Genomic DNA, 24,625 nt, shown 5'->3' with positions numbered 1-24,625 from the left:
AGATACAACCTTCCTTTCTGTCTCTGTCTCAAAAATATGATACGCATTTCGTAAAAGTAAATAAAAGTCCATTCATATTTTAATCCTATAACTTACCTCATCAATGAGACTTGATTCAAAATACTGATAGGCAATACTGAGTGCAAGCTTTAGCCATATTTTATATTCCAAGGATGGCCAGAAGACATCAAAGCCTTCATACAAATCCTCCAGGGAGATAAAGCAGGCCTGAAACCACAAGATATCGAGCAGCAAGCTTGATTCACAACTAAATTATAAGGCCATCAGAAGACAAGGTGCCTATAGATTTAATCTTCACCTGACCCCTTAGAAAAACCATCAACTCTAGTAAAATTATGATACTCTGCCATTTAAAAGCATTGTACTGTGGAGAAATTGTTTGCCATATGTAAGATGATAAAATTTACAGTTCAATTAAAGCATACACTTAGTGATAAGCCAGGAAAATATATACCAGTCAATAGCTATGGTAAAGGATACAGCTCATGAGCCCAAGATTCAGGAAGTAAGCCACATAAACTTATCTATTTTACTGCCACAGTAGGTGAAGTGGGCTCAAAAGAGGACTCCTGCTGCCTCAATTTTGACCTCAGACTTCTAGTTGGGTTTTTCTTTCCAGCTTGTCTCTTGGCTCAGGCTGAAGGCCTTGGGGACAAAGCATCCTTAGTTGGGAATGAAACTACCCCCTCAAACAATAGGAACTGCTCTGAGCCAGCAAGACCCCACCTGTGATTAACTCTAAGACAGTGATGGATTTGACCTTCACTGTCCACCTGCTCACACCCATCCACCTTTGCCCCACATTTTCCTTATATAAGCCCAGAAGTATTTCAGCACATTGGAGATCATCTTTGAGCTGCTAATCCACTATCTTCCTGGTGTTGGCCTCACTGAAATAAATTTTTTTCTTATTTCACCATCCCTCATGTCTCTCTGCCTTTGGATTTTGTCAGCAGTGGGTGGTGGAACCTGACTTGGGGCCCCACTCTGGGTGTTCTTGTACCCCTGCATGTTGGCTATAGACTGATTCACAGGATTTGTTTCCAGAGGCCAACTGCTTACCTGAATATGGAAGACTGCTCTTTAAGAATTCAAGCTACATGGACTTCAGTGACTTCACTTCAACCTTGTGACTAAATTCATGCCTCCTGTCCTAAATGGTATGAAACTGATAAAGCAACATTCCCTTCTGTCCCACACACCCCTAAGACTCTGGACCCTGCCCCTCCCAAAGCTGAAGCTAAAGCAAAGGCTTTGAAGGCAAAGAAAGCAGTGCTGAAAGGCGTCCACAGTCATAAAAAAAAGATCTGCACATCACCTACATTCCGACGGCCCAAGACACTGCATCTCTGAAGGCAGCCCAAATATCCTTGAAAGAGCACCTCCAGAAGAAACAAGCTTGACCACTATGCCATCATCAAGTTCCCCCTGACTACCAAGTCAGCCATGAAGAAAATAGAAGACAACAACACTCTTGTGTTCATTGTGGATGTCAAGGCCAACAAGCACCAGATCAAACAGGCCGTGAAGAAGCTCTATGACATTGATGTGGCCAAGGCCAACACTCTAATCAGGCCCGATGGAGAAAAGAAAGCATATGCTCAACTGGCTCCTGACTATGATGCTTTGGATGTTGCCAACAAAATTGGGATCATCTAAACTGAGTCCAGCTGGCTAAATCTAAATATGAATTTTTTCAACATAAAAAAAAAAATAATAATAGTACATAAATAATAATAAAAAAAAAAACAATTAGGGGCACCTGGGTGGCTCAGTTAGTTAAGCAGCCAACTTTGGCTCAGGTCATGATCTCACGATTTGTGAGTTCAAGCCCCACATCGGGCTCTGTGCTGACAGCTCAGAACCTGGAGCCTGCTTTGGATTCTGTGTCTCCCTCTCTCTCTGCCCTTCCCCCGCTCGTGCTCTGTCTCTCTCTGAAAAATAAATAAACATTAAAAAATTAAAAAAAAAAACAAGTATTCTTTAAAAATACTACTTTCATAATGGTGGCCATTTATTGTCTATACATGCCATGCACTTAGACATTTTCCTAATCTTCATAACGTCAAAGCTAGACATTCTTTCTTTTAATAAACAAGGATACTAAGGCACAAAGAGATTAAAATATCTCACTCCAGGTCCCACAGCCAGGATGTGAGACACTAAATCTTTTCTCAGCTAGTCTACACTGCTTCACAATAGCTGGGTAGGTGGCTGCATAAGATAACGGAACCCAAAGGAAGAAAAGATTCTGGTATTCCTTATTTACTTCAGGAAGAATTAACTAATAGCCCACAATACAGACAGAACCAGTTTCTTACCTGTAAAATAGTTTCACAAATGGCAGTATATTCAATTTCACGCTTAAGCAGACAGCTCAGCTCTCCAATGACGTCCCCACTGGTACAGTATTCTGTAAACATGGTTTTGAACTCTCTATCAGACCTTAGGCTACTTTCTATTCCAAAGGTAGGAGGTGAGCTATGCAACTGCAAAGGGAAATACAAAATTAGAAACCCTTCACCAAACCAAGCCACAGGAGCTCCCACTGTTTCTTTCAATTATTAACAATGGAAGGAAAAGATTCTTTTTCTAAAATTAATTAATTAATTAATTAAGTTTTTAATTTACACCCAAGTTAGTTAGCATATAGAGCAACAATGATTTCAGGAGTAGATTCCTTAATGCCCCTTACCCATTTAGCCCATCCCCCCTCCCACCACCCCTCCAGGAAGGAAAAGATTCTTTACTACACTTTCAGGTGTGAAAAAGGAATTAAGGTACCCCCCCCAAAAAAATCACAATTTTCTTTCACATTTCAATTCTCCAAAGGAAGGATCGTTTCTAATCTTTATCTTCACAGATGACCCTATTTACAACTTTCTACTGACTTACACCTTCCTTCTATAAAAATCCCACCAAAAGTAGTGATTGCTGTCTGCAACTAACTCAACCAGCCATTTCAAGTCTATTAGAAATTCTTATTATAATGAGCTAGTGCCTCTGGTGGAAGAAGACTAAATCAGACAGCATGAATTAACATGCCTCCAAATCAAGCCATGATTTCAGCACAACTTAGTCGCCCTTTAAATGGTTAGTAATTTCCATGGGACATCAACAGAACAAGTTTTTAGGGAGAATACAGACAGGGTGGCTGAGTCACTTTAGGAAAAGAACGGATAGGCATGGGTGGGGGAAATAAAAAAGCTATCAGAGGAAGCTGCAGGAACCGACCAGAAGGATTACAGAATTTTCCAGAAAGTTGAGCTGTGCACATCAAAGAGGAAGGCTATTGTTCAGGACACAGGAAACAGGGAATGGAGGGTCACTGAAGAAGTTGCTAGGAAAATGTCCCCTCCGCCAGTGATCACCATTCAAACTTTTAGAGGCATTCATGCTTCCAAAGGACTTTGACATTTTTCTAATTTAATTTTGAATGCAATTCAAAGGCTCTTTGAGCAGTGAACCCAATCTCTGCTTTTTACCAACCAAGAAAAGAAGATAACATCTATAGGCAGAATTTAAAGGCATCCTTCCAAGATTCCTGTCTCTTTGTTATTCAAGCAAACATTGATCTAGGTAGCTCTTGGGAAGGGACTTTGCAGAAGGAACAAAGGTTACTAATCAGCAGACTCTAAAGAGAAAATTCTGGATTATACTGCTGGGTCAATGTAATCACACAAGCCCTCAAAAGTAGAAAAGGAAGTAGAGTCAATCAGAGAGATGCAGCATCAAGAGAGGGATTGGCTGTACTTCAGCTCTGAGATGGGGCGGGGAGGGGCTGCGTGCAAAGATGGAAGGGAGGTGTGGGGGCTGGAGGTGGATTCCGGCTGATAGTCTGCAAAGAAGCAGGGACGTCTGTCCTCTAGCCATAAGGAACTGGATTCTACCAACAACCTCAATGAATCTGGAAATTGATTCTGCCCTCAGAGTTTCCAGAAGGGAACACTGCCCTACTGACCCTTTGATATTGGCCTTGTGAGATTCAAGCAGAGAAAGCAACTAAGCCCATAGGACTTCTGAACTATGAGATAATCTAAACTGCTAAATTTGTCCTGAGTTGCTATGGCATCGATTAAACACTAATAACATCTCCAGCCCAAATATTGTTGGACTTATACTTTAAGAAGACCTAACTAGCCCAGTCATTGCAGGAAAATTCCTCCAAGGAAAATGTACGTTGCAGCTTTTAAGTGTTTGATTCGACATACTTAATAAATACAGGTAGCAGTGTACTTTTGTTATGATTCTAATAGGAACATGACACATCTACTGGAATCAGAAGAGAATAATGGCTAAGGACATTACTGAGGCCAACTCTATGGGTTCAAAGCCTTTCTCGACCTGTTACTATATGCCATTGCAGGGGCAAGCGAATTAATTCTCTGTACATCAGCTTTTTTCTATGAAAAAAAAAAGGTTATTATAAGGATTAATTGTCATAGTATATTGCCATTTTGACCACCCTTTAAAAAATTACAACTAACTTCTTCATCTCTCAATCACCTCTAACATACTGTATATCTAACTGCTTATTTTGTTCATTATCCCATCTCCTTCTATGCCTCTACTAGAAAGTAAACTCTAAGAAGGCAGGGATTTTTGTCTGTTTTGTCAATTCTGTGCCTAGAATGAATAGTGCCACTGTGTGGTGGTGATGAGGTAAATATTTGTTGAATGAATGAATGAATGAATGAAAAGTGCCAGACATTTAATAAGGGCTATATGTATTAGTTAGTATTATAATATACTTATCATAACAGTTTATTTCCATGATCAACTTTGATATTTTTAAGGTCTGAAATACCCCTTCCAAAAATAAAAAGCCAGATATAGTATGTGTATTATACTAAGGGTTTGTCACTTGTCACCATCATTTAGGATCTAGGAATTATTTGGGCCATAAGCTGGGGCTCACCCATGTATTCAGCTACCAGCATTCAGATTCTAAAGAACTCTTGTCCCCCTCACTCTACTGACCTCTTTCTCTCTCTGGTCACCAAATGCCTCCTATTGGTCAGGTAAAAGTCATATTTTCAAACCTCATCCTATTTGACCTCGGTAAGGATCTGACATTGTGGTCCATCCCATCATTCTTGACTCTCATTTCCTTGAGATAACTCAACCACTCCAAGTTGTTTATCAGAACATCATAGAAAAGACTGCTTCCTCCCAGAATTGCCACGAGGAATAAGCAAAGACTATAAAAACATTTTGTTAAATGAGGAACACCTTTCAGATGTTGGGTATTATTATTATCTCTCAGCTGTAATGTTCACTCTGAGCAGAAATGGTTTCGTTTAGAAATTACGTTAAAAATATGAAACTTTTGGGGCGCCTGGGTGGCGCAGTCGGTTGAGCGTCCGACTTCAGCCAGGTCACGATCTCGCGGTCCGTGAGTTCGAGCCCCGCGTCGGGCTCTGGGCTGATGGCTCAGAGCCTGGAGCCTGTTTCCGATTCTGTGTCTCCCTCTCTCTCTACCCCTCCCCCGTTCATGCTCTGTCTCTCTCTGTCCCAAAAATAAATAAACGTTGAAAAAAAAAAATTAGAAATGTTTAAAAAAAAAAATATGAAACTTTCCTGGTTCCTAAATTTCTTCTTATGTTAAAATCATATATATTTCAAAGTACATTTTTAGTAAACAATGAATAGTCCCTTACAATTGCCATTCCTGAAATAATTAAGTAGATTCCTTGTGGCATTTCACCTTCTTTACAAATGACATCTCCATAGTCGAAGTAGGCAAGTTTGGCTCTTTCCTGAAAGAAAAATAAAAAAGGAGTCAACACAAAAGTTTCATAGTCTACTTTTCTAAATAGAAATAAGATGTTAAAGCTGAAATGGGTTTCAAGTAGAAAAAAAACTCCACAAATTGTACGCTTTGGTTTGTTAATGAATTATAATATGCTGACATACCTCATCAATTTTATGTAAAAAAAAATTTTTTTTTCAACGTTTATTTATTTTGGGGACAGAGAGAGACGGAGCATGAACGGGGGAGAGGCAGAGAGAGAGGGAGACACAGAATCGGAAACAGGCTCCAGGCTCTGAGCCATCAGCCCAGAGCCTGACGCGGGGCTCAAACTCACGGACTGCGAGATCGTGACCTGGCTGAAGTCGGACGCTTAACCGACTGCGCCACCCAGGCGCCCCTCATCAATTTTATTTTAAAAGAAAGGAACAAGCAAGCAAATTGTAGACTTTGTGATTTGTACCAGGTACAGTGACTGATGGAAACACCCAACAAGTGCTCAGTTGAGTAGATGTTAACAATAAAGTGTGATACTTCTGATAAAGGAGACAGAAACAAGATGCTCTGGAAAAGTCCAGAAAGGCCACAGGACCCAGTATTGGGTGTCCAGGGAAGACTTTAAAGGGGAAAGAACAGCCAAGCTGAGGCCTGAAGGAAGGGTAACAGACAGGCAGGATACAATGAGTTGAACCCCATTCAGGGCAGAGGATTCGGCATATGCAAAGACCCAGAAGCAAATAGAGTATCTACAGTTGGGGTAACTGTAGATTTGGTATTCTGTGGCCACAGCAGGGTGGGGTGGAGACAGGCTTCACTAGGCATAGTGCCTAGGGTTCCCAACACATTAGGGACTCATAACAGTATTTTCATTTATTTTAAAATCAGAAGGGAATAAAAAAACTTTTAGGTGGAAGAAAATGCTTTAATACTAGAACATTTAATACTAATATATTCATCTTTATACTAACACAGTCATAAAGTATAATTTTTGTACTTTTATATGGGGGAAGAGGCTGACTAAGGCAAAAGTGCCAGGGCCCATGAAAAGTCATAACACAGCCCCAGTAGAGAAAGGACTGGAGAAGTGAGCCAAAGCCAGGTCTTGAAGGGTCTTGTAGGCACATTAAAGAGTTTGGGCTTTTCCCCAAAACCAGAAAGGAGCCATGGAAGGGTTTGTAACAGGGGAATTAGGGTGACAGATCTGCATTTTATAAAGATATATAGGAAACATATCTCGAAATCATTCATAGTGGTTATCTCTAAATGTGGGGTAAGGAGTGATGAGTTTTCACTTTTTACTTCATGCACTTCATGGATAACTTCACGATTTTTTTAAAAAGGTCACATAAAACCAATTAGCCAGCTTATGTATTATTCAGACCCTTATTTTCTACCATTGACTTCTGGCTTCTCTTTATGGACTATTAGGTTTCTAATTAACCACACTGGCTGGAGAATGAAAGAAGGGAGGAGTAGTTAAAATTAACCATTGTAGCTGTGATGGAAACCACACTTGAAATCACAGTCTACCATAAGGGGTGTTATTTTGTTTACCCTGTGGATTTCAGCTAGTTAGCCACACAATCCCTGGGCTGTGTACTCCCAATTCATCACAATTTTTACCCTGGTAAAATTGGATTGAAATGGCTATTAAGACCCAACATATTAAGGAAAGGGGGCACATAGAGTAACAGAAGTCTGTAAGGGGATAGAGAGGGTCCAACAGCCTTGCAGAGGCATGGTAAGTCAAGGATGGGAAGGAGGTTACGTTGTGGTGACAGATTCACCTCAGGTGTCTATGAATCATTAATCTATAGAGTTAGCTTCTTCTCATTGGTTTTGGCATTCCTCCCCATTCACTGCTGGGTGGTCAGTTAATTACACTTGTGAAAAGTATTACCGGGGCGCCTGGGTGGCGCAGTCGGTTAAGCGTCCGACTTCAGCCAGGTCACGATCTCGCGGTCCGTGAGTTCGAGCCCTGCGTCAGGCTCTGGGCTGATGGCTCAGAGCCTGGAGCCTGTTTCCGATTCTGTGTCTCCCTCTCTCTCTGTCCCTCCCCCATTCATGCTCTGTCTCAAAAATAAATAAAAAATGTTAAAAAAAAAAAAGTATTACCTACAAAGAACAAAATTCTAACTGTATCTTAAATTGGATTTTAACAAAACTAAGGAGAATGCAAATTATAAGAAACACTTTAGAGACACCTGCTTCCCAGTCCAAGTCCGTCACCAACCTCCCACACGCATTTATTTGCAATCTATTTTTCAAACTACCCACCACGGCCCTTAGCCATCACATCAGGTTTCTTCCTCCTTATTGCAGCCACACTTGTGCTCCCCAAAGCAGGACATCAGATCCAAGCTAAGCCAGTTGGACTTCTTTCTCAAGAATTGGAACTGAGAGACAATGAGCCTGGGAATTGAGAACTGAGCCATGATATCCAAGTGCTAGAAGAAGGGTCCACAAATTCCCACCACTGATATTACTAAACTGGCCTGAATCCCACCCTGCCCATGGTTAGTTAGCTAACTATTTCTTAGTAGCTTCTACATACCACCACCTTGTCTTTTCAGTCAACTTCCCCTTTGCTTAAACTAATTCATGTAAGCTATTGTTACTTTTTTTTAATTAAAAAAAATTTTTTTTTTTAATTTTTGAAAGGCAGAGAGCATGAGCGAGGGAGGGGCAGAGAGAGAGAAACACAGATCCCAAAGCAGGCTCCAGGCTCTGAGCTGTCAGCACAGAGCCCAACACAGGGCTAGAAGTCGTAAGCCAAAAGATCATGACCTGAGCCAAAGCTGGACGCCCAACCGAATGAGCCATCCAGGTGCCCCTAGCTCTTGTTACTTTCAACCAAAGGAGTCTTAATTCAGTACATTTGAAATCAATTCAGAAGAAAAATTCAAAAATTTCTGATAGGAAGAAAACATTGGTGTAGCAAGAAAGGAATCAGATATTCAAAGCTCAGTAGAACTTCATTATGATTGCTATCTTTCTAGAAAACAAGGAAAATGTCCTCATTGTGGACAAACAGATGCCTTACTATGTGCCTAGATCACAAAATATGGTACAACCAAATTTATGGTAAAACAAATGCCATTCTTTCTCACAGAGTCTTCCTGATTCTAAAAATCTAACAGAGGTTTTAACAGGTTGATGAAAAAGTTATAAATCTTATCATTTATACTATAGCCATTTAAAACTAGAACCACAAACTAGTGGTCTATGGGTCACATCCAATCCAAGGATGTTTTTTGTTTGGCCTGCGGGATATTTTTAAATTTTTAATGTGTGCCAAATTTTTAAAATTTGGAAATTTCACATAAAAATTCATATCTAAAAAATCTGACCTCCACATTATTAAATCTAATAGTCAATTTCTAATCTTCTTATTTGATCTCAGCCTCATTTGACATGGTTGCTTACTTTCCCCTTTATGAAATACTTTTTTCACTTGGCTTCTGGAACACCACTCTCTTTTAGTTTTCCTCCCACATGATGGATTACTCCTCAATTCTTCCCCCCTGCCCCCAGTTTTATTGAGATGTAATTGACATACAGCCCTGTTCCGGTTTAAGGAATACCACATAATGACTTGACATACATATATTATGAAACGATTACCACAAGTTTAGTTAACATCCATTACCTCATCTAGTTACAAAAACAATTTTTTCCTTGTGATGAGAACTTTTAGGATTTAATCTCTTAGCAACTTTCAAATATACCATGCAGCAATGCTAATACCTATGGTCATCATGTTGTATAGCACATTCCTAGTACTTGTTTATATTAGAAGTTTGTACCCTTTGACTATCTTCCTTCCATTTTCCCTCCCCCTATCCTCTGCCTCTGGTAACCACAAATCTCATCTCTTTCCTATCGGTTTTGCTAATTCCTTGTCATTTCCACTCTAAATGTTGGATAGCCCAGGACTCAATCGTTGGATGTCGATAATAATTCCTTAACTTATCTCATCAAGTCTCCATATATTAAATACTATCTCTATGCTGAAAACTCCAAAATACCTATCTCCCGTTTGGCCTGCCACCTGAATTCCAGTCATGTATCTTACCGCCTACTCAACATCTCCATTTGGATGTCTCAACACTTTCTCAAATTTAACTCATTCAGAATCAAACTCCTGTGCCCTCCATATAAATCTTCTCTTCTGCACTTAAGTCAACAGGAACTCCATTCCTATTTTCAGACTAAAATCCCAGAAGTCATCCTCTTTAACACTCCTTCCATCAGCACCTATCAGCTCTACCTTCCAAAACACATCAAGAGTCTGACCACTCGTCACTTTCACTAATCTAAACCACCATCACTTTTGCTTCTGGCTTTCCCTTGACCCCTTACCAACCTATTCTCAACATAGCGGTAAGGTGGTCATTTTTTTTTTAAGTTTATTTATTTGTTTTGAGAGAGAGAAAGAATACACACATGTGTACACACACATGCAAACCAGGGAGGGTCAGAGAGAGGGAGAGAGAGAGAATCCCAAGCAGGCTCCACACAGTCAGTGCATGAGGTCATGACCTGAGCCAAAATCAAGAGTCAGACACTTAACTGACTGAGCCACCCAGACATCCCCAAGGTGGTCATTTTGAAATGTACGTGAGATCATACCACATCTCTGTTCAAAACCTTCTCTTAAGTTTTCATTGAATTCAGAGTAAAAGCCAAACCCCTTACAATGGCCTGCAGAGTTGTACAAACTCAGGCTCCATTACTTCTCCAACTTCATCTGGTCCTGCCATCACTGCTTCTGCCACAGGGGCTCTGGGGATGTTCCTTGAACACACTGAGCACACTCCGCACCAGGGCACTGCATTTGCCTGGAATGCTCTCCTCCCAGATATCTGCATGGCATGCAGATCCCACTTCAAATGTCACCTTGTTAGAGCAGCCTTCCCTGACCACCTCATATAAAATAGCTCCCCAACTATATTCCCTTTTCTCACTTTTTCTCCATAGCATTGATAGATCATCTAATAGACTACGTATTTGTGTGTTTATGTGTTTATTGTTTAGCTCTAGGCGTATAAGATAAAGTCCAGGAAAGCAGGGACTTCATTTGCTTTATTCACTGGCATATCCCCAAACCTAGAACCGCCTCTGGCACAGGGAGAAGATTCAATAAATATTTCTTGTAAGAGTCTAAATTTCCATAACAGTTGACTTTAGACAGAGCATGAACTCTGGAATATACCACAGTTTTTGCTGTTCCCTATAATACTATACAGCTTCTTTTACTTTTATATTATCTACCTTGCCTGTATAGTAATTTAAACTTGAAACCCTTGCTCTAAAAAAAAGTAGAAAACTGGAAAACTGGGTTTTGCTGGGCCTCCATTTTGGCTTACGCTTCATCAGCCATCATAGGATTCTTGCCTTGGATATACTTTTTGTTAATCTTGCTTTAGGGAGTGGAAAGTAATTATCATCAAAAGAGACCCAGAATAGAAGACAGAATCTTTACCTTGAAGAACTCAATGAGAACATCTTTATTTTCCAGCCAAACAATATTATGAAGATATTTGTCAGGAGTTGGTGGTGGGATTGCCATTGGAAAGTCATTCAGTGCCTTTATTTTCCTAAGAAGTACCTGAAAACAGTCAAAATAATGGTGATCAGATCCTATAGCAGAAAAGAGATTTATGTAAAAATTAAGGAAATCTTTAAACACTATTGTTATGTAAATTTATTTTAATTTTGACTCATACTTTCTCTCACCCTATTTAAATTATCCTCTAACCTTTTTTGTCCCTATTCTTCCCTTAACTCATTGAATTTATGAATTGATATATATATATATATATATATATATATATATATATACATATATATATATGTATATATATATATTTAATGTTTTTTTTTTAATTTTTTTTAACGTTTATTTATTTTTGAGACAGAGAGGGACAGAGCATGAACGGGGGCGAGGCAGAGAGAGAGGGAGACACAGAATGGGAAGCAGGCTCCAGGCTCTGAGCCATCAGCCCAGAGCCTGACGCGGGGCTCGAACTCAGGACTGCGAAATCGTGACCTGAGCCATAGTCGGACGCTCAACCGACTGAGCCACCCAGGTGCCCCAAATTTTTGAGAGAGAGACAGAGCATGACAGGGAGAGGGGAAGAGAGAGAGGGAGACACAGAATCCAAAGCAGGCTCCAGGCTCTGAGCTGTCCGCACAGAGCCTGACGCGGGGCTCGAACTCAGGACCGCGAGATCGTGACCTGAGCCGAAGTCAGACGCTCAACCGACTGAGCCACCCAGGCGCCCCTATGAATTGATATATTAACTCATATTGAATTTATTATCTTTATAATTCAGTTAACACTGTAGCCCACTGTGTTAATTTCAGATCATCTAAACTTCTCAGTTTGGGGCACCTGGATGGTTCAGGCGGGTGAGCATCCAACTCTTGATTTTGGCTCAGGTGATCCTACATGGTATTGAACCCCACGTCAGGCTCCACACTGAGTGTAGAGCCTGCTTGAGGTTTTCTCTCTCTCCCTCTGCCCTGCTTCTCCACTCACACACTCTCTCTCTCTAAAATAAAAAAATAAAATAAACTTCACAATTGACTACTGTACAATTTAATGCCACATTTCCTCAAATCTTTCTTGTATGTATTATTTGCTTCCCTAAATTCTTCTAATTTTGAAGGATATAGTTTCAGTTTTATGGGCTCTCAGAAACCTTCTCTGGCTTCCCACACCAGGTAAGAGATAATCACTTGATTGACTGGATGAATAAAGGATTAAATCAAAGAACGAGAAAGAGCCAGTGGACTTTGGGGTCATTGTTGTATTAAGTATCCAATCTCCCCAAGAGTGCATAACACATAGTAGGTATTCAACATGTATTTACTCAATTAAATTGAATTAGCTAGGTAATTCCTTATGACTAGCTCCTTATGACTTAGAAGATAATTATATCTCTTTGGCTGACAATTAGGCAATTAATATGCATTCAATAAGTAACTGTTGAATGATTGATTTACCCATTACCTTTCTAAACAAACCTATAGAAAAAAATAGCCTCTCTCCTTATAAGGGCTATTATTTATTTATTTTAATTAATGAATATCAATAATTCAATTGAAGCTTATATAATCCTCAACTGGTAAATGAAAAGAATAAAATACAAACCACAGCATGTGTAGAGGTATATACAACTTGAAGGATACTGTAAAGTAGCCCTTTTCTTCCCTCTGTCAGACACTAAGAAGAAATCATATAGCCCATTTTGTCCTTTGCCATAATATTAGCCTAAAGAGATAGAGCCTCAGAGGGGAAAGCTGGCCTGTCCCACACCCATTTCTCTTTGGGAATCATGGAGAGGGGACTATGTCCAGGGAATGACCAGAAGCACAGTGCATGTGACCCTTGGCTGGGAGCTGCCAGTGACAAGGAAAAGCATATGATACCCAGAAGCAGCTTCTCAGTGGTCAACACAGACAGAAGGTAGGACTAGAACTTCCATATTTCTGCTTTCTGTTAGGAAACTGATAGGTTCTTGCAGAGGATAGGAAGAACAATCAAATTTGCACAAATGTACAGTCTAGATGGTGGATGTGATAGAGTGATAGCATTAAATATTAAATATGTTTTTCTGCCATATGTTCCTATTTTCTTTTTGCAAATACATTTATCATTTTTCAAAAGTCCATTTATCAGCTAACCAATTATGGTGCCTTCCTGGGTCCTCCTCTCTCAGAACTGCACCCCCAGACTCCCACCAACACACACACGCACACACACACACACACACACACACACACACACACACGCAAGCTGATCCTTTCTCTACCATGTTAACGTTATGTGACTCCCACCTCCCTTGTCACAGCTGCCTAGCCTGGGCAGTACACATTCCACCAGTGGATAGACAAGCAGAAAAATCTAATGAGTTTGTAGAGGGAGCCAAAAGAAGAGGCCACAGAGGGCAACCCTCACAGGAAATGGAGAACCCGGAAAGCTTTCCAGGTCCACAGTCAGGTCCCTTCCTCAGGCATGGCCATATGGTCTGGCTACCATGGGTTTGGTTAGGCACTCTTATGTCTTTATAATAACCCCCCCCCCCCCCCAGCCCCATTTCTTGGCAAGGTCTAGCTCAAGTTGGTTTCTGTTACTTGCAACCAAATAGTTTTGACATGGTGTATACCAGGTAGCACTGGCACTAACTGCCACTGGCATTAACAAAGGCTCCAGGCAAATTACAGCTAACACCCGATTTAATCTCCCTCACTCCTTACATTCTGCTCAAGTAACAATGCAGCCTCGGGTGTTGGGCTCATGGAATCAAGCAACGTGGATAATTGCTTTATTACCTTATTCATTTCGATGCCCTCATGTTTATCAATAATGCCTCTTGACCAAAGGAAGGTGAGGTTTTTCAGAGCTTTAGCAATCACGTTCCGGATTGCCTGCCTAGTCTTCAAAGCAATGACAACATCACGACCCTCGTGCTCTATGAGTCCTGAAGCAAATAAAACTGTCAGTAAGCATACAATGCCATAACCACGATAATAACTAATATGTGTGTAATAGTTTGTAATTTCCAAAGTGCTTACACAATATCCTTTTATTCCTGCTTCATACAGAACATGCGAGGCCGGTAGGACTAGAGCTATTTTCATCTGCATTTTATGGATGAGAACATTGAAAACTGGCGTCCCCCACCAGCTAGGAGAGAATCACTCTCTCCTCTTTATTCCCATGGCATGTCCTACATATCTCCATTATGGAACCTACTATAGTGTGGGATTTTGGTCCTTACTTATTTGATCCTTCACATCATACAACTTTTGTTGGGTGAACGCATAAATGGCTTCATGAAAGAGACCCCTGGCTTCAGCTGGTGGAGATTTCTGAGATCAAATGGCATAGCTTTTCCTCTTTAATGAACACAGGAAGTCATGACCTGGACTGGAAGACATGGCGAAAACAGCGTCTCTTTCATCTTTGTCATCCTGACATTAAGCAAAATGCCTGACATCCGGGGCGCCTGAGTGGTTCAGTCAGTTAAGCATCGGATTTCGGCTCAAGTCATGACCTCACAGTCCGTGAGTTTGAGCCCTGTATCGGGCTCTGTGCTGACAGCTCAGAGCCTGGAGCCTGCTTCGGATTCTGTGTCTCCCTCTCTCTCTCTGCCCCTACCCCACTCTCTCTCCCTCTCTCTCTCTCTCAAAAATAAACATAAAAAAAAAATTTTTTTTAATGCCTGACATCTGGAAGGTACTCAAACTTTTTTTTTTAAGTTTATGTATATTTTTTTGAGAGCGAGAGAGAGAGAGAGCGCGCGCATGCATGAGTTGGGGAAGGGCAGAGAGGGTGGTAGACAGAAAATCCCAAGCTGGCTCTGCGCTGTTGGCGTGGAATCTGACGCAGGGCTGGAACTCCCGAACGGTGAGATCATGACCTGAGCTGAAATTAAGAGTCAGACTCTTAATCCCCTGAGCCACCCAAGGTTGCTACTCAAACTTTTTTTTGAACGGTGATGAGCTGGCCGCTAAAATGAAGGATAGCGTGATCACGAACAGATTTCAGTGTCAGGTGCACCTGGGCTCGAGATCTAGCTCAGCACTTACCACCCACATGCCTGAGGCGCATTAAACTTTCTAAACCTCAGCTTCATTATCTATAAAGTGAAGACAGTAATAGTATTTGCCTCTTGGAGTAATTACAAGGATTAAATGAGATAATGCACATAAAGCTGATAACACAGTTCCTGACGTAATTAGCATTCAATAATCAGTTGCAGTAACCATGTGGGAACAGGCATTCCCTTTCACAGGACTGAATCAAGAAAACTTTGTAATATTCCATATGAATCTAAAGCATAATATGAGATAGCAGCTCATACACCCCTAATCTTTAAAAGCACAGAAATAGGGGCACCTGGGTGGCTCAGTCGGTTAAGTGTCCAACTTTGGCTCAGGTCATGATCTTGTGGTTCGTGGGTTTGAGCCCCGCATCGGGCTCTGTGTTGACAGCTCAGAGCCTAGAGCCTGCTTCGGATTCTGTGTCTCCCTCTTTCTCTGCCCCTCCCCCGCTCATGCTCTATCTCTCAAAAATAAACATTAAAAAATAAGTAAATAAAAGCACAGAAATAAAAATCTATCTCTATATGTAAAGGCAACAATGGGTCCTGGGTTATCTGAGACAGTGCCGAAATATTCTGACCTATTGTCTCCAAATTCACAATGCCATTCATTAGGCCATGTTCTTCTAATTTTGATTTGGAAAGTATGATCCTCATAAATCCATTTGGCATCTTACAATGTGGCTATGAATACAAAGTGATTTTACTTCATCTCTTTTATAGTAACATCCGTTTATCAAGAACCTACTATATGCCAGGGCTCTCTCCCAGATACTTTGGCACACACTCACAGCCTGCCCCACAGCCCCTTATGAGGAGAGCAGACCCAAGAAGCTTTGTATAAAACCCTAGGGCTCCTGCTGTGTGCTTCAACTCAAGCAGAGAGACTAGAAATGTCAAGAGATTGTAGCCCCACATTCCTGAGTATGCTTGTAAGCAAAGTAAAACAAAACAAAACACCCTTTGTCAAATGTAATCGCCTTGTGTCTTTTTCTGACAGCCTTAAGGAATCTGCCATCTTAATCCACTCTCCACACCCTTCATTCTTTCCGCTACACTCCCATGGCCAGTACAAGACCTTCTCTAACTTTCTGCAATTATCTGTTGATATTCTCATACCTTCCGCCTGGCTCTGCATTTTTGGCATACCTGGCCTACTGCCTGCATTCAGTAAATGCTCACTGGATGAATAAATGAGTAATCGAAGATGAGTATGAACTTGGCTTCCCGTGGCTAAATTATGGGATAATAGTGTGTGATTTCAGGAAATCAGATACTCCAACTACTTACCTAGTTCTTTGATGGCATCTCGTTTGTTGGTTTCCAAAATTTCATATAATTTCTGTAAGAAGTTAAGAAAGACATTAATTTCTTATTATGCCAAGTGCGTGTCTGCCTTTAAAATCTGAGAAGAAGAAATCCCACTTAGTTTGTGACTTGGGGAAGATGTTTAGCTCAAGTCTTCCCTCTGTGCCAAGTCTGCCGCTCTCCCCATGCTCCTCCTCATATTACAACAAATACAATGCAGTCAGTAGCTTACATAGCTACTGGACCTAGCATTTCGCAGAAAAGATTAGTGTGTTTAAATGTTTATTTATTTATTTTTGAGAGAGAGAGAGAGAGAGAGCGCGCAAGTGGGGAGAGGGCAGAGAGAGAGAGGGAGAGAGAGAATCCCAAGCAGGCTCAGCACTGGCAGCACAAAGTCTGACGTGGGGCTCAAACTCACAAACCAAGAGATCACAACCTGAGCGGAAATCAAGAGTCAGATGCTTAAGTGACTGAGCCACCCAGGTGCCCCAGGAAAGGTTGGTGTGTATTCCACTCTGCACCAAGGAGAATTCTCACAGATAGCGCTCCGGTTTGGGATAGCCAACTGAGCAGCTGTTTGGGCAGCCTGTCTATCAGGAGCACAAGACCAAGTAGAATAATGAGAAACTATGGCTTTTGTTAGTTGATGTTTCCTACAGAGAACTCCTGACATACCTAGGAAATAGCTCTACTCCAAGGGTTAACCATGGTGAAGCTCTGTTCAATCATACAATAGGTCTTGGTCAAATGCCTGCCATGTCCCCGCTACTGCTCTTCGTGGAGCTTATTCTCCACGTTTAATCTTTCTGGAGCTTGCACTTGGCCACACAACAGCCCCGGGACCACACAACTGACAATTCCCCAGGATTGTCAGGCATAGATGACTGAAACTCTGTGCCCAAATAACATGTGGCATAGTGCTATTTACAGGGAACAGTAGCTAACACGGTGCTATTTACTGGCTTATTATAAAGTTTAAGTAGCTGAAGTTAAGTTTCATGGTTGTTGTTGTTTTGGTTTAGAAAAATCACATGTAAGAAATCTCTCATTTTGAATATAAGAACGAGGTATACAATTTTTATTAAGTTGTTTCTTCTCACTTGAAAACATTGAATCAATATTGGGAAGGTGCCAAATTAATAGCTGGCACCCACAAACCGTGGTCCCACCCTGCTTGCACAGGTGCACAACCCCCTTCAAACCAAACTGGCTCCATAGCAACTTTGTAAAAATGCCAGAGAATGACCTGCATGAGACAGCATAGGAACCGACGCCTACCTACAAATAGAATATAATCACTTAAGGCTGGGCACATGTGACTCCTCTAAACGTGAGCTGTCACTGGTCAGTTTTGAACCGCAATACTTTCAGAATACACACGAGTTTGATATCTAAATATCTCAAAAAATATTTAAATCTGTACTGAGGTCGCCTTTAAAAATTCCAAAGGAGAATTTGTTTCATCTCTTACACTTCGAGGCCACGGCCCCCAAATCTCTGCCTTCTCCCCAACTCCTCAAAACGCATTACCTCCCACCACTGGCAGCTGTTTTTCTTCTCTCCTATTCCTGTTTCTGAAATCTTTTCTCCTATGAAGAGCTCTATCTTCTTTCTATTATAGATCAATCTAGACTTTCCATAGTTCTTTTAATTATCTTATCTAATATTCGAAGTAAATCAACAAGGTAGGATTCTATTGCACATTTGATCCAATGATCAATAATTCTTTGATAAATCTAGATAATTGTTCTCTAGCTTATCTATAAAGATGTCATGAAAGATGTTAGATGCCTTGTTAAAATTCAGCTATTCTAGAGTGTTCCCTGATTATAAAAGAAAATCTTAAATTCTGAAGATATTTAACAACCAATCTTTTTATGTATTTTAGAAATTAAAATTAAAATATTAAGGTAGGTATCTTCACAGCCTATTTTCCTCTCCTGAATTTCATTCAGAAAAAGCCTCTCTTTATTGGCTGAGGGCCTGAGGTAAATAACAGTCATCACAAAAAATTAGGCACAACAAGCAGAAGACGTAACCCCCAGGCCATCCCTGATTTTATGTACACACACTGATCATTAGATCTAGGTCCTCAGTAATTAGGATTTAAATTCATTGTCAGGTTACAAATCAAGAGTCTCACTTAGGCTGAGAAAATACTACCAAAAGTCACCAAACACTGGGCAGAGGAAAACAGAATGAAAGACAAGCACCAAGCATGACAAATATAAGAATGAACCTCAACGAAGCAGAACTACTACAGAAAACAACAGCAACAACAAAATTTAAATAAAGAGATTCAAGGGAATATCACATTTGTTTAAAAAAAATAAAGGAACTAGTTTCAATGAGAAGAAGCAATCACAGTACGTGGAGATAAGCAAGCGTTCAGTCAAGAAAAGAAAGAGAATGGAATAGATGGGCTGAATAGCAGAATAAACATAGCTACAGACTAAATTCGGAACATGGAAAATCAAGCTGGGTGGGGGGTTCTCACTGCAAAGAGGAAAGAGTAGGAAGTTATGAGAAAACATGAAACAAGGACTAAATCCAGAAATTCAAAACTGTGTTCAAAAGGGTGCTGGGCGCCTGGGTGGCTCAATCGGTTGAACGTCTGACTCTTGATTTCAGCTCGGGTCATGACCCCAGGGTTGTGGGATCGAGCCTGGTGTAGGGCTCCACGCTGAGGATGGAGCCTGCTTGAGATTCCCTTTCTCTCCTTCTGCTCCTCTCCCTGCTCACACTCTCTCTTTCGAAAAAGAAAAAAAAAATTAAATTAATCTTTTAAATAAGTTTTAAGGTTGCTGAAGGAGAAAATAGAAACAGGGGAGGGAACAATCAAAGAGGTGATGGAAGGAAGATGGCAATCTTCTAATTATGAAAACTCCACCAAGTGCTGTGTGGGATCACGTTTTTACATTTATTTTTATTTTTTTACTTTAAAAAAATTTTAAGTGATCTCTACACCCAGCATGGGGCTCCAACTCACAACCCCGAGATCAAGAGTCACATGCTCTTCCGACTGAGCCAGCAGCCAGGCACCTCAATAACTTTTTTTTTAATTACATCTAGACACATTCTGGTGAAATTTCAGAAGTCCAAGGAGAAAATCCCAGAAACCTCTAAACGAAGAGAAAAAAGTCACCTACAAAAGCACAAGTAAAGTCAGACTTGTACCAGCAATGCTAAAGACAGATGGCGATATCTTCAAGAAAATAGCTTTGGAGTCCATAACTCTAAGAGCAAAATACAAAGATTTTTGCATACTGAAGCCCATACATCACCTATGGAAAAAATTACTTATGGGCATAATCTAGCATGATGAAAGGAAAGCAAAAAGGAGGCTCGCATGGGACTCCAGAAAGAGTGGCTAAGGAATCCATAAGCAAAAGAAAAGAGGAAGATAGTTAAAAAAATTTTTTTAATTAACCATTTGACTGTTTCACTCAAAAGAGTATCTTTTAAGTAGTAGATGTCTAATGATATTGATCATATTTCCTTTGTTATGGGTTGAATCCAATGGTAGTTTCTACAGTGAATAATATTTATAAATAATTATAACAAAGTAAAGGTTGTTTTTTTGGTTTTCCGTGTATGGAGTCATTTCTTGAAAAGAATGAAGACTTAATTATACTTACAGAATAGAATGTAAATGTTATAAACCTTTTCTTTGTAAAAATAATGGCTCCATAAATTTAAGACAGGGAGAAAAATAAAAGGCTAAAGCAATGTCTTAATCTCCTTATACTTCACGGCAGAGAGTCAATAAAGTCTGTTTAGAGATAATGAATCAAGAGTTAAATACATGTGCATATTATTAAAATTATCGTGGCAAGCAGTAGAGGAATTAACACGAGAACGGTTAGTACAGGGCTGTCTCTGGGAAGTGGGGCGCAGGGAGGGATACTTGCATTTCTCACATTTTATTATTTTCAAGTTGTAAAATTATGCATGATGATTTTTTACCATGTTTTCTGTGTTCTCTCTTCTCTACACCCACACCCACACCCATGTACATACACACACACACACACACACACACACATACATATTTCGATTCAAAGACCTTACCCTTCGGGCCATGCAGAGCCACTGAATACTCTTAAAGCAGAAAGTCACATATGAATCTTGAAATAGTCCTTTAGGAACATTACTCTACTGAATTGCAGAGGGGCCTGGGACAGACTGCCTGGCATGAGGGAACCTAGTTAGCAGGTGATTCACTGCATCTTCAAGTTCCTAGTATGCTTACGTCCTCGTCTCCCACTTGGTACTTATGTCACACTGCCTGCAAATAAGGAAGGTCTTGAACAATTACATACGTACATACATACCACAACTCGGCCACTTCTCGGCACCAGCATTTCCAGCTTTCACTGTCAAATCTTTGTTCTCTTGCCCTCTCTCTTCCTCCCCACTTTAGACCTACCCTTTCTTTGAAGGCTCATTCGAGTTTTGATTCCTACAGGAAGCCTTTTCCAACTTGCCCTACCTTTCAGAGAGGGTTACAAAGACAGACGGATCTCAAGTCTGCATTCAGAAAATAAAAACAAAGAGATAGATTGTCTTCTATGAAGATCATAAATGAGCTTGATAAAGATACCTGAAAGGTAAAGAGCAAAGACTGTTCTCTGTGGCACCTCAGCACCTTGGATAATGTAATAAACCATCGAATGGCCCTTTACTTGCTACAATTTATCCATTGGGTCAAACACTTATAGAAGTAGGAGCACCCCGGTGGCTCAGTCGGTTAAGCTTCTGCCTCTTGATTTTGGCTCAGGTCATGATCTCAAGGCTTGTGAGTTCGAGCCCTGCATTGGGCTCTACACTGTCAGTGTGGAGCCTGCTTGAGATTCTCTCTCTCCCTCTGCCCTCCTCAGCTCCCTCTCTCTCTCAAAAAATAAATAAGCTAAAAAAAAAAATGTAAATACAAGAAGAAGTAGTGTTAAAAGACATGAATACACCCAAACGATTGTTTTCCCAAGTGACCAGGGCTTGTCTCTCACCTGATATATTGATTCTCGGCTGGAAATTTGTTTTATTAAAAATTTGGTATCCTCTTGACTTTTGACATAACCTTTTGTAATACTATACATCAAGTGGAGGCGCTTTTTGATCTGCACATCGACAATATTTATCAGTAGTGGTATTATTATCTGGAACAGTGAAGAGAAAAAAAAAAAAAAAAAGCCTGAACATTTGATGAGGAAAAGCACCCTCCACGGTAGGCATTCTCAAAGTGTCATCTGAGGGAGCAGCGGGCACTACCCAGAGTCTTGTCAGAAATGCAAATTCTCAGGCCTTCCTCTAGACCCTCTGAACCAGAAACTCTGGGGCTGGGCTCGGAAATCTGTCCTAACCAGTTCTCCAGGTGAGTCTACCTATGCGCACTCAAGTTTAAGAGCCACTCTTCAAAGGAATGAAAGGTCAATGCATACCTGGTGAGGGAAGTCCTCACCACTGCCTTTACCCCCCATTCTCCACACCCCCAGATTTCAGGAGACAAGTGGTCTCCTAACCTGCATGATAGTCACCGACTAAATCAATCATCCCTCTGCCCCTTGGTTTCTTAACTTGCAAGATAAGGAACAGTAGGTATTAAAGATACTTCTCAGCTCTAAATTTCTCAAATCACAAGCTGAAACAAGAGAGTGTGGTGATTGAACAGAATGTGTTTTTTTGTTTTGTTTTGTTTTTAATGTTTATTTATTTTTGAGAGAGAGAGAGACAGAGCATGAGTTGGGGAGGGGCAGAGAGAGAGGGAGACACAGAATCCGAAGCAGGCTCCAGGCTCTAAGCTGTCAGCATAGAGCCTGACACAGGGCTCGAACTCACAAACTGTGAGATCGTGACCTGAGCCGAAGTCAGAGGCTTAACCGAGTGAGCCACCCAAGTGCCCTGAACAGAATGGGGTTTTAAATATAAACCTTCCTAGGCTCAAGGACCAGCTCTACTATTCACCAGCTCTGTGACCTTCAGCAAGTTACTTGCAACCTTGAGGACTCAGTCTCCTCATCTGTATGATGAGGATAATAATACTTAAGTACCCAAAGTCCAACTGAGCTGCTCCTCAAAAACGAATGCAGTCAAGGGGCGCCTGGAGGGCTCAGTCCGTTGAGCGCACAACTTCGGCTCAGGTCATGATCTCGTGGTTCGTGAGCTCGAGCCCCACGTCAGGTTCTGTGCTGAAAGCTCAGAGCCTGGAGCCTGCTTCAGATTCTCTCTCTCTCCCTCTCTGTTCCTCCCCACTTGCACGCTCTCTCTCTCTCAAAAATAAACAAACTTAAAAAAATAAAAGAATGCAGTCAATTACAGAGAGAGTCACATCAGACTGCAGGGCAGATGGTGAGGAACCAAGTAACAAAGGAGGAACATGAGAAGAAGAAAAGAACATCATAGCAAAGGAATTATAAGAGCAGAGAAAGAGGAGACTTTTAGCCACTCTGATAGTTGTGTAAGTTTGGGCAGAGGGAGAGATAGAAGAGGATTTTTACAAAGTTTCATTCTGTGATGCACTAATCCCCCCATGAGCTGTTCCTAAGAGGATTTAAAGTAAAAATCTCCATCATTCTTCCAAGCCTTCCAATACAGGTTTCTTTTGAAAGCCACATTGTGCTGAGGACTGGCTATTAGAGCACCTGACTTTATATAGTGGTAACACGTACTTCACGGAGTTATTGCAATCGTTTAATTAGATCACGTACGTACAGTTCTTTGCATACTTCCTGGAACATAGTAAGTGCTCAAGAGAAAAAGTTGATCCTGATTATATTAATTCCTTAAATATACTTCATTGAGATTTGTCAAGTGTGCTGGACAGAAGCAGCAACTGGTTCATACTCTGAATAGATTTGACTTGTACAATAACACATCTTTAAATCTTTACTTCCCTCAGAGAGACATTTCCACAAAGTATTACGTCCACGGTGATTGTTTTACCTTCATCTGCATACAGTCACTGTATAAAAATGGATGACATAAGGAAACCTCTCCCTTCCATTAAAAAAATATTTTTTAACATTTATTTTATTTTTGAGAGAGCGAGACAGAGTGTGAACAGGGGAGGGACAGAGAGAGAGGGAGACACAGAATCTGAAGCAGGCTCCAGGCTCTGAGCTGTCAGCACAGAGCCCGACGCAGGCCCTGAACTCAGGAACCATGAGATCATAACCTAAGTTGAAGTTGGACGCTTAACTGACTGAACCACACCCAGCCGCCCCTCTCCCTTCCATTTTAAGACTTAGCCTCATGCTACATATCCTGATTTCTAGAATAGTCTGTGTTCCAGTGGGGTTATACCTCATGTGGGCACTTGGCTCTAAACTCAGTCATAGAGCAAAAATCACGAATAATCAAAACTACCACTTAAAGCAGCTTTTGTATATACAACTCTGTGTAATAACTCTTATGAACGCCGAGGCTTGGTAACATTGACACAGAATCAAGGAAGGAATAGAAAATAAAGTCTACAAGTGCAAGTCTGAGCATTCAAACAATTCTCTCTTTAAGAGGACTACTAAATTTCTTGGAGAATGGGAACTACATGGAGGAGATTAATGAATGCCTTTTGTCACCAGGGTTTACAGCAGGTTTTGAAAAAAATATTAATCTTTTATAACTTCAGTACATACCAGTAAACTCACTTGACAGGATAAGAATTCAACCACTCAAAAAAAAAAAAAAAAATACAGTGGCAAGCAAAACCATCTAAAGTTCCCAAGTTAAGGGGTGCCTGGGTGGCTCAGTCGGTTAAGCGTCCAACTCTTGATTTCCGCTCAGGTCATGTGGGATCGAGCCCTGTGCCCGGCTCTATGCTCAAAGTGCAGAGCCTACTTGGGATTCTCTCTCTCCCTCTCTCTCTCTCTGCTCCTCCCCTGTTCTCTCTTTCTCAAAATTAATTAATTAATTTAAAAAATAAAAAGGTAAAGCT

General features: G+C 40.8%; 2 protein-coding genes across 4 annotated transcripts in view; one reads left to right on the top strand and one right to left on the bottom strand.

Annotated features, from left to right (window-relative positions):
- Positions 1-24,625, bottom strand: part of SLC9C2 (solute carrier family 9 member C2 (putative)) — a 93,190-nt gene that overhangs the window by 11,833 nt on the left and 56,732 nt on the right. For all 3 annotated transcript variants that reach the window (XM_045452886.1, XM_045452885.1, XM_045452887.1), the window contains 7 exons: positions 21,702-21,851; positions 16,678-16,729; positions 14,114-14,262; positions 11,259-11,384; positions 5,682-5,780; positions 2,343-2,510; positions 97-228 (listed from right to left, as the gene is read on the bottom strand). In XM_045452886.1, the coding sequence (XP_045308842.1) occupies positions 97-228; positions 2,343-2,510; positions 5,682-5,780; positions 11,259-11,384; positions 14,114-14,262; positions 16,678-16,729; positions 21,702-21,851 (876 nt within the window). The remainder of the gene's footprint in view (positions 1-96; positions 229-2,342; positions 2,511-5,681; positions 5,781-11,258; positions 11,385-14,113; positions 14,263-16,677; positions 16,730-21,701; positions 21,852-24,625) is intronic.
- Positions 1,180-1,723, top strand: LOC123585730 (60S ribosomal protein L23a-like; the record flags this gene model as incomplete). The annotated part of the gene is given in 1 exon segment (XM_045454160.1): positions 1,180-1,723. A coding segment is annotated over 1 exon segment (501 nt), but the record flags the coding sequence as incomplete, so codon positions are not given.

This window comes from Leopardus geoffroyi, chromosome C3 (assembly GCF_018350155.1).
Source record: "Leopardus geoffroyi isolate Oge1 chromosome C3, O.geoffroyi_Oge1_pat1.0, whole genome shotgun sequence".
Taxonomy (NCBI): domain Eukaryota; kingdom Metazoa; phylum Chordata; class Mammalia; order Carnivora; family Felidae; genus Leopardus; species Leopardus geoffroyi.
This window is presented reverse-complemented; position numbering and strand designations above follow the sequence as displayed.